Here is an 11001-nt window from a genome sequence, read left to right on the forward strand (position 1 = left end):
AGTTGAGCCTATTCTGGTTCCCAAGAGAAATTTGCAGTAGAAACAGGATCACCTCCTGACAAAACAAATATATCTCATCATATGGAAAGGAAAGTAAAATTGTATAAAAGAAAATTTCTATGATAACCTAAGTTATGAAATATAAAATAATGGGTGAGAATCAGTGAACAAGGTGCGCACCAGTTAATGGGATCTTTCTTCGTTCATCTCGTGCCGCGATAACAACAGAGCTAAAAGATGGTCGCCCTTGAAAACAATGGCCTGCAAATGAGAAGGCACTAAGTAAAGAACATATGTTGTAGGTATATCAAATAAACTATATGGAACTGACAAAGCATTTAGCACCACTAACATAAATTTATCAAGAATACAGTTTATTGTTGGGCAAAATTATGATTTTAGATATGTAACTGTATAAACAACTACAAGCAGACTTAGGCAAGATAATCTGGTGGTACATGTAGACACCTTGTTGACCATTTGACTGAGAGTTCTTGGAATCAAGTACTGGGAAATCATCTGCACATATGGTAAACCTCTTTCTGTGTGATGTAGGCCTCTGCATTGGCAAAATATATTATTGTTTTTGAGAGCGAATAGGTCTCGGGAAATTGTGATAGATTGATATGGGTACAGGGAGTACAATATATAGGCAAGGATCAGGAAGGGTTTATAGAAACACCCAATCAACGGTGATCCTTGCCTAACCAATAATCATCTACCATAATCCCTAGAGGCAGCCCAGCCGATAGGCTTGGGCGCCAGGCCCATGGCCAGCCCATAAGGCGCCTATTCTAACAGTTTTATACATGACATCTATATGTGTTCAGTTAGCTGACAACATGAATAACATATGGAATGCATACCTTTTTGGCAATAGTCCTTAATGGGGCTTTCAGAACATCCAAGAAAGAAATTTGAGAATGTGCAAATTTCCAGCTTCCTGATCTTAACTCTGTGCTTTGAGGGCGGCTTATCGCAGTTACAGAATCATGTGAAGTTCGACCACAAGAAACAGGTGAGTCGAGCAAGTCACTTTTATCTGTCGACATGCTTAAGCTTCCTGGAGAAGAAGGGTGGTCATTGATGTTCACAAATGACCCAGAACCTTCACCCTTCTTGAGAGATAGTAGTGATGATGAACCCCATGCATTTGGTGCTAGAGACATTGGCCTGTCGCCCCATGGTAGAGCACCCCTGCATCCATTCCAAGTTTCCAACATCCCATCAGATAGCAAAATATCACCAACAAGGTACAGGGAAACAGTAAAAAAATGTCTAGATCAGAAAAAACACACAAGGGATCCTCGTGACTGCATATTATCAAGACCGCTTCAACATTGAATCAATACTATTCATGCATCAAAGCTAACAAGACTACTAGACACAGTTCAGACTTTAGAGGAAATTGCTAAACAGCAATCACAGGGAAACAGTCAGAAATTGTTTAAACTAGTATTTAGTATTTATCCAGCCAATACACACAAGGGATCCCAATGGCGGCCTAAAAGACTACCATTTTGACACTGAATCAACATGGCTTATATGCATCTAAACCAGCATAGCTACTTGACAAAATCGGGACCATTATTTCAATCAGGGGACAAAAAAATACAAAAGCATTCCATTATTTTACTTAAAGGTAGTGCAAACTTAACTGTGCCTCCATCCATCAACTATAAAAATCATTGTGAAGCTATATAAACACATAAACATTGGAAAGGGAACAAGCCGCTCCGGAATGAAGCCCCAGTGGGTGATAAGCACAATTCAAAACCCCCAATTCAACTAAGAATGGCATCTCCAGATGATGATTTACGCCGGGGAAAAGAAATGTCACCTCTGGGTTGGCAAATCAGTGGGCTTCGGGGCCGTCTCAACAACCCCCGCGGCCGGCGTCCTCCCCGGAGCCGCAGCGGCAGCAGCAAACCCCCACCTGCAGCGATAAACACTAAACCCTTGTAGTCGGGGAGCACCAACTGAACCCAATGGAAACGCAAAGAGATAGAAATGGGAGGAAGAATAAGGAGGCGAAGCGGATGGGACCTCTTGTTGGCGGCGAGTGCCCGCGCCGGTGCCGCGGCCATGTCTTCCCCGCTCCTGCGGGATTCGGAGCCGCGGGCGGAGAGGAACCTGGGACGGGACGGGCACCGGTGGCGGCGAGTGGCACGCGATGGGTAGTGGGGTGCTGGAGACGGAGGCGGCGGCGGCAGGTTATCGTGGGGGTCGGCCGCGGCAGGGAGAGGCGGAAACAGCAGACGACCAAAAAAAAAAAAAAGAGTTCCAGCAGTGGAGTGGAGCAGCGGAGAGGGGGTGTCTATGACAAGGTGGGCCCCACTGAGAGGCCGGAGACGAATTGGAGATCGCATGAGATCGGGACACCTTGTCAGACAAGTGGGCCCCACTGAATGGTTGGAGACGAATGGGAGAACGCTGGAGACCCGGACATATTGTCAGTGACTCTAGAACGAGCCACACGACCGCTGCAGAAAATCCTTCCGATTTTGTGCAAAAATCGTCTGTTGCTTTGAACTCATATTTGCGAAAAAAAAAATTCAACTCCCAAAAATTTGAATTTACCTCGCGTATGCCAAAAAAAAACGGTCTAACAAACAGAACTTATATAATAAAAAACATTAGGGGCTTGCTTGGCTTGTGGTAAAATTTTGCCATGCTAAAGATTTAGCAAGTAAAATTTGGACAATAAAATTTGCCATAGATTTAGCAAGACAAATACGAGAGGTGGTCAAGTTTTGTTAGCAAACCAAAAATCAATCAAGCAGGTTCTAGAACATGAAGCGACAATTCAATTGACCGAGAAACAATAAATTTTGAAAGAAATCTTTAAAAAATGTACGCATGCTTGCCATTAATTTTTGAACTACAAAATTCTGTATTGACCTCGTGTTTCGCTGAAAACCTGTTAAACAGACTGAATTTAGATGGTATAACAAACATAAATTAGAAATGCAGACCATTGAGTGCAGTTCTACGCAAAATCCGTTGAAACGACAGAATATTAGGCAAAACAAAAAAAAAATCAAAGAAACACAAATTGTAAAACAGAAAAAAAAAAACACACAACAAAACGGAGTTGCAATTGACCACATCTCCTTTTCACGTATTCAGCACAAGAACACACAAGATCCATACGTCAATTCACCACGAGATCATCAGCGATTGTGGAAAACTGATTTGAGTCATAAAATACTACCCGGAAACTCGTTTCTCCTATTGTACACCAGATTAAATAGGGAGAAAAGGGGCAGTGCACTAGATATCGTTCGACTCATTAATCATTATACATCAGGAGCAGCCTGCTGAACTGCTGCGCCTGGGAACGTTTCGCCTGCAGGAAAACTGGGGAATGCAGCGTCAGTCCCTTGGAAAGGTTGGCCAGCCGGTGTGCCGCCAAAGCTGTTGTCATTCCCACCACATATCAACGGTGCAGCAGCAGCTGGCTGGACTAGGCCACCTGGAGACATTGGCGACATTGTAGATGTATCGGCCAGTGATTGTTCAGGTGCGAGAGCAGGAACAGGTGGTGGTGCTGGTCCAGGTACAGGGACAGGTGCAGATCCGGCTGCTCCAGTTGCAGGAGGCAGCACATCGAAACCAGTTCTTGCTCGGGGCCTGCGCTCCGGTGCTGCCCCATGGTCACGGCTCCTGCTCCTGCTGCGACTCCGGCTGCTGCTGCGGCTCCGACTACGGCTCCAGCTCCCGCTGCGGCTTCTACTGCGTGACCAGCTCCTGCTCCGACTCCTACTTCTGCTAATGCTCCTGCTATCAGTTCTTCTGTCATAGCCCCGTGACCGGCCTCTATCTGGGCTGCGGCTGCAGCTCCGATCCCTGCCCTTGTCTCCATATCCACGACGGTTATCATATCGTCCACGTCCATCTGAGACAAACCAGTCATGTGGGCCTCGGTCAGAACGTCCCCTCCCGCCAAATCCACGCCCCCTGCCACCACGCCCACCAGAAAAATCTCCCCTACCTCGCCCACCAAAACCGGGAGAATCACCCCTGCCACGCCCACCAAAACCGGAAAAATCACCCCTGCCACGCCCACCAAAACCAGAAGAATCACGCCTGCCACCACGTCCACCAAAGCCTCCAGGGCTTGCTCCGCCTCGACTGCCAAAACCACCAGATCCACGCTCCCCTCTACCACCAAAACCACCTGACCCAGGGCCATCTCGTCCACCAAAGCCACCTGGGCCCTTTCTGCCACCAAAGCCACCTGGGCCCTCCCGTTCTCGGCCACCAAAGCCACCAGGGCTCTCATGGCCACCGAAGCCACCAGGGCCTTCCCGGCCACCGAAGCCACCAGGGCCAGCCCGGCCACCCAAGCCATCAGGGCCTTCCGGGCCACCAAACATGGCTGGGCTTTCTCGAACACCAAATCCACCCGGGCCCTCACGACCACCGAAACCTCCAGGACCCTCCCTAACACCACCATAACCAACAGGGCCACCAGGACCAGGTTCAAAACGACGACCACCAGGCCCGTCCCAGCGACTCATCCCAGCAGCCTGGTTTCTTGGACCTCCAGAAGCACTGCGTGCAGCCATGTCTTGCAGCTGTGGAGGGACATGCTGGTTGGCACCTTGCAAGAGTTTCACCAAATCGCCAGCATATTTCCAATCTTGTTCAGAGAGAAAAGTGTACGAGACACCAGTAGCGCCAGCTCTTCCTGTACGCCCTATGCGATGCACATAGTCCTCTATCCCAGTTGGAAAGTCATAATTGATTACCACTCTGGAGAAAACACATGGTGCAGTACAAATGAGCAACAGAAATTTGTCAGTGTTCAGTTAGGTAATATTAGACATAGAAATATTTTAAGGATTTAATATCTCACAATCAAATAAGCCTCACCTGATATCTTTGATATCAAGTCCACGAGCAGCAACATCTGTGGCTACTAATATTGGAGCCCTGCCAGTTCGAAACTGATTGAGAACATTCTCTCTTTCGGCCTGCGATTTATCACCATGAATGCTTACAGCATTAAAATTGCGACCAATACCACGAGCAAGCTGGTCACACATCTTCTTAGTCGAGCAAAATATGATGATTTTTGAGCCCCTTTCTTGATCTCTAAGAATCTGCTCTAGGCGTCGCTGCTTGTCCATAGGCGGAACCACCTCTACATACTGCAAACAAACAGGAGCCTTAGAAATGGATCATCCTAGAAACGAACACATAATATATTACAGATAAAGGCTGACACCTAGAAATTAGGTGCCAAAGAATGCTTTTTCAAACTACTTAACAATAATAGAAATTCTGACACCAGTCAGCAATGGCACTTCAAGGACTCTGCATCCTAAAGAAAGGCAAAGCATAAAGTATGAATAGAAACAATCGTAATTTCACTAGAATACCTGAGTGATGGATTTGTTGGCAACAAGTTCATCGATGCTGCCAATGTTGACCTGGACAGGATCTCTTAGTAAATCCCCAGCTATTTTTGTAACCTCCTTTGGCCAAGTGGCAGTGTACATTAGAGTCTGTCTAGTATTAGGAATCTCATCCACAATCTTCCGTATTTGTGGCTCAAACCCCATGTCAAGCATGCGGTCTGCTTCATCAAGCACAAGTAATGAAACCTGATGGAGGCTAATCTTCTTCATCTCCAGAACATCATTAAGACGTCCTGGTGTTGCTACCACAATATCTGCTCCACGCTCAAGTTCTCTTAGCTGAGGGCCCTTTGAAGCTCCACCATATAGGCACTGAAAAAGAACATATCAACGATGGTTTCAATGTCTGAAATGTGACATGTCATTAGTAAACATAGTACCAGAAATAATGCACATATTCTACAAGGCACTTAGGTACAGAAATCTTGAATGATTGATGCACAGCAATATTGTTCAGAACCACACGAGTTCATTTTCTAAGATAACTACAATAAAAAACACACTAGGTCTAGGTAGGTGCTCAAGCTAGCCTAGTGCCCGGATAGCCGCCTCAGCCGCATCGATGTTTCTAAAGGTAAAGCTATCATAAACTTTTTGAAGAACAATACTTGAGTCTATGACTCTATGTTTTAAAGTCAATAGAGCACATTATTAACATTTGATATCCAATACTTAATTACTATGCATGGTCTTACAAAACAGAAAATGTGCACATAGTTTCAGGACTACAATTGGTTGTGATCAATGCTTTATTATTCTATATGCAAGAAAAGATAAGGCCATAATAAAAGATATCAGGACAGAACTTACTGTGCAGGAAACTCTAGATGATTGACCAAACTTAACTACTTCGTCTTGTATTTGTGAAGCAAGCTCGCGAGTAGGGGCCAAAACCAATACCGTAGGGCCCAACATTGGATTATTGTGGCATCTCCTCAGATGTATAAAAGCAGGAATTAGGTACCCCAGTGTCTTTCCAGACCCTGTCTTGGCAATAGCTACTATGTCCCGGTTTTGCAGTGCAACAGGCCATGTCTGAGCTTGAATTGGAGTGGGATTTGAAAAGCCTGCTGCATGGATCTGAAATGGAAAAAAAAATGAATAAGCATCATAAGTGCCTGCCCACCTGCAGCAGGTAATTTGTATTTTCCATAGCGAGTAAAAAATGGTTGCAAACAATGAGAAAGGGTTAAATTCTATCCTAGGTGAATATGGCTGCTTACTTAAGCAACTCAAGGCATGAAGCTCTTTGTTGATTCAGTGGCAGAGACAAGCAGGAAGCCTCAGCCACATTTTATAATCTGAAACAACATCAATCCTCCCAATACTTGTCAGCAGAAAATAGCCACAAGTATTTCACTAAAGTGCCCAGAAATTGAAAACTAATCATTGTATTAGGGCACTCAGCATCACCGCGAATCCATTGTGCTACATCAGTGAGCAATACCATACGATGTGCTCACTACGAGAGAAGATAATTTTCCATTTCGAAGATGTCATTTTCAGTGGCCCACATTGTCAAGAATTTTTAGGTTAAGATAAATTGTAGATAGATAATGCATCCATTGATCCACAAGTAGGCAAAGCCCAACTAAAGAAGATATACCTCTCTCAGAATCTCTGGAGGGAATCCAGTAGCCTCAAATGTCATAAACGGAGCAGGAACGTTCTCACCCTGGATATTAAAAAAATTGGAGTCAAAATATAAATAATCAACAGGTGAAAGTATAAAAGAATAATAAACAGCTAGCAGTCTAACTAAACAAGAAAATGAACTTGTACACCAAGAGAAATATTCTGAAATACCCTGTTACCGAGCTATACATAAGGGAACAGGGCATACTAAAATATGTCCAACTGCAGAAGTGCACCTCTCAGGCTTTTGGTATCTCGAATGTATTTCTCTGTGCAAAACAAATTAGACTATACCTCTGTCTGGTTTTCTTGAGTGGCAATTGGCCAGAGATGTATACATCATGCTTGAAATGTCAGATATGTGTGCCACAAAAAATATTTTTTAGTCATGTAAATGTTAGATATCATCCAGTACCTCTATTATGCAAACTATTTGTAATTTCGTTGCCCTGGTAATGAAATTCGGTTTTACCATTGTGGGAAAAAAAAACCACATGTGGAACAGCATTTCCAGAATGTTTAAGTACAATGGCAAACAGCCTCTGGAGATATTTGAAGTTGTAAACTGTCTTAGTTTTGCGACAAAATATGTCTATGCAATCAACTCCTTACCATGGCAGTGACTTCATGGTGTTGACGGTATGCATCAGCTGAAGATACGCTTGGAAAATCTGGAGGAGCAAACATACTTGACGGTGGCCTCACTGAAGTTCCAATAGGCAATGGACCAAGATTATGTGAATTTGGTACTGAATGTGGAGGTGCCATGTTATAACCACCAAAATTGTCTGGACGAGGATAAGGCGGCCCATTATGCATGCCCTGCCGCAGAAGTTTACACAAATCAGAGTGAATGGTTAGAACTTTAGAATTAAGATTAGCATGAGCATAATATATAGAAAGCATTGAATATATCAGAAAGCTAATGGGATTCTTGCCAACATTTTTACAACTAGTTCCATTGATATGGTGCGGAAATATCATCAGACTCTATAATGTACAAGAAAGTTTATAGCTTATTACTGTTATGGTAGGACATAAATTTAGGCAGTATAAGGGTGAGGTTTTGGCTTCATTAAGATTTAACATTACTGTACCAAAGATTATTACCATAGGATTTTGTGAAGTTGGGAGAGGAGCAAGATTTGGCTGCTGCTGGAGAACCTTTGTTCCATCAAACCTTCCATAAGAGTGAGGGTCATCTCTTTCAATGTGACCATCACTATTACCCCTATCAAAACCCATTGGAGGTCGAATTGGTGATGGACCAACATGATTTAGAACTGCAAGGCCACTAACAGGTTTTTGCTGGTAGTTTGTATCAGCTCCACCTTGATGCATTTGTGCAGGTGAGTTCATGAAACCCATGTTATTAGTCTCAGCAGAGGATGATCCACCAGGAAGATGCTTGGCAGGATATAATGGCCCACCAACTCCAGGTATATTTGGCTGGCTACTAAGGGCTCCAGGATGTTGATGACTAGAAGGTAACTGCTGATTTGGAAGAGGAGCTTGGCCACGCTGCTGACTAAGTGGTAATGAAAAGCCAGTTCGCTTGCCTTCATGAACTCCTCCATCATCATCCTTCAACAATGGACTTTGTTGCCCATGTGACAGTGGTGGTTTTCCATACTGAGTGAAGGGCAATCCATGCTGCAGTTTACCTTGTTGAGATGGCATTTCAAGTCCTTGAGGTTGAGAAACCTGCGGCGACTGCGAAGCTTGGGCAGGGTGGTGAAAGCTCAAAGATTGTTGAGGATGTTGCCCTTGACTCTGAGAAACCCTAACTCCCTGCGGCTGCTGGCTTTGATTATAAGCACCATGTAGAATTTGAGGCTGCTGAGCTTGATTGTAGGCAGACTGTGGTATCATGGATTGCTGACCTTGATTGTAGGATGGTTGTGGCATTGGTGGCTGCTGAGCTTGACCTTGATTGTAGGAAGTTTGCGGCATCAGTGGCTGCTGAACTTGACCTTGATTGTAGGAAGGTTGCGGCATCGGTGGCTGCTGACTCTGACCTTGATTGTAGGTAGGTTGCGGCATCGGTGGCTGCTGAGCTTGATTATAGGCGGTTTGTGGCATCTGTGGCTGCTGGTCTGCCTGATACGAATATGGTGGAGCCTGCTGTTGCTGCTGAGGTTGCATGTAAGGACCATGCTGATACAGCATGTGTTGAGGATGCGCGCTGTGGTACTGATGCGGCTGATTTGGCATGTGCGTCTGCTGTTGCTGATATGGCACTTGCTGAAACGAAGCCTGGTGTTGAGCCGTGACATGCTGCTGAAACGGTTGCTGCTGAGCTGGCTGCTGAGTATGCTGCTGCTGCCCAAGCTGGCCAGCCTGAGGAGGATAAGCTGCCTGGCCAGGACGCTCCTGGTGCCCTGCCTGGCCAGCTTGGCCAAACTGCAAGTTAGGCTGTGAATACGCCCCTGGTGCAGGTTCCGGAACCTGCGCAGGGGTCGGCGGCGGAGGACCTGCTGGCAAGGGGAGCACCCCTGCAGTTGCAGCAGGCTTCTCATACTGGGTCACATTCGTCTCTGGATTCCAATAGTACAGCGTCGCGCCATCAATCAGAGCTTTCCAAGGCGCCGGGAGCGTCGGGTCGTCCGGAGCGAACCGAGGGCCCGAAGAATCAGCTGCGGCGGCCTCCTGAGCCGCCATGCCCAGCAACTCTTCTTGCTCCCTCCTTCTAATGTCTCACCACCTAAGCTGCGACCATAATGCAAATGCCCTGCAAACCAGTAAACTTCAGGGGGGCGGAACCAGTAAAGGAAACTCGATAACTTTTTGCAAGAAAAATCGAAGTTCGTAAGCATTATAGATGCATAAGATTGCAATTAGAACAGATCCGAAGACAAATAGCCGGATAGCTAATGTTAGGGTTTGGGCGCCCGGTCCCGCGCAGCTGGAAGGGAAGAGAAGGACTGGCGTACTTGGAGGGTGCTCGTCGAGGGCGAGAGGGGTTACGAAGACCTGGCGAAGGGGGCTAGGAAGACCTCGGCACCTGGCGTAGCGCGGCGGCGGCGGCGCTAGCCCAATCGTCGCCGAGAGGGAGAGGGACGAGGGAGAGCGTACGCGGGGTGAAACGGGGATGACTAGAGACGGAAGTGTTGCCGGTGGGCCGCCCTGGGCCGTTCCTCAATCCGCAAAAGCCTTTAAGATAATTTTCATTTTTCATTCACTTTTGTGCCTAGTCCCATTTTTTTCCTTCTTTTTTTTTTGCGATCAAGTCCCGTTTTTTCTTGTAAAAGCTTTTGTCTCTCTATATATACTCCCTCAATCCCAAATTACAAGTCAGTCCAACTTTCATAAGAGTCAAAGTACCCCATTTTGATCAAAATTATAAAAAGAATTACAAAGATTTATGACATCAAATAGAGATACTATGAAAATATAATTAATAAAGAATCTAATGATACTTATTACAATCATAATGTCATTATTTTATTATATAAATTTAGTCAAATTTGAGATGCTCTAACTCTCTAAGAAAGTTAAAATGATTTATAATTTGGGATGGAGGGACACTGTCGATGTTTCACCACCGATAGCCTGCCACGGGGGTCCCCGGGGCAGTATTGTTCGGGCTTCAGCGTATGCAGAACTCGATGGTTAACGTAAGAGACAGTCGATTTATCCTGGTTCAGGCCCTCGATCGTAGATCGAGCAATAGCCCTACGTCCAGTCGGCGTTAGCCTTTGCGTTGGATTGATCGTAAAGTGTTGTGTTGTACCATTGTCGTCTCTCTCTCTCAGGAGCCCTGCCCTCCTTTATATAGTCAGGAGGCCAGAGTCCTAGTCGGTTTACAATGAGATTTCCTAGTAGGATTACTTAATAGTTCTACTACTAAGATTACATGGGAAGAATCCTAGTTGAACTAGATCCTCTCTCTCTCGCGGGGTATCCTGTGGGTCCTGTATCGACAAGCCCCCGAGCACTT

General features: G+C 45.5%; 2 protein-coding genes across 2 annotated transcripts; both read right to left on the minus strand.

Annotated features, from left to right (window-relative positions):
• LOC136487339 (uncharacterized) lies at positions 1-2250 on the minus strand. Its single transcript, XM_066484500.1, has 5 exons — positions 2047-2250; positions 1841-1936; positions 867-1197; positions 181-261; positions 1-55 (listed from the first exon to the last, which is right to left on the minus strand). The coding sequence occupies exons 1-4, from the start codon at positions 2085-2087 to the stop codon at positions 184-186; spliced, it is 546 nt and encodes a 181-aa protein (XP_066340597.1). The 5' UTR covers positions 2088-2250; the 3' UTR covers positions 1-55; positions 181-183.
• An 849-nt stretch (positions 2251-3099) lies between these two features.
• LOC136487342 (DEAD-box ATP-dependent RNA helicase 40-like) lies at positions 3100-10182 on the minus strand. The gene is made up of 8 exons (XM_066484501.1): positions 9995-10182; positions 8172-9792; positions 7674-7883; positions 7033-7101; positions 6237-6506; positions 5388-5738; positions 4879-5156; positions 3100-4758 (listed from the first exon to the last, which is right to left on the minus strand). Exons 2-8 carry the CDS (start codon positions 9720-9722, stop codon positions 3300-3302), a joined length of 4188 nt encoding a protein of 1395 aa, XP_066340598.1. The 5' UTR covers positions 9723-9792; positions 9995-10182; the 3' UTR covers positions 3100-3299.
• Positions 10183-11001: the final 819 nt, after the last annotated feature.

Source organism: Miscanthus floridulus, chromosome 10 (assembly GCF_019320115.1).
Source record: "Miscanthus floridulus cultivar M001 chromosome 10, ASM1932011v1, whole genome shotgun sequence".
Classification (NCBI taxonomy): Eukaryota; Viridiplantae; Streptophyta; class Magnoliopsida; order Poales; family Poaceae; genus Miscanthus; species Miscanthus floridulus.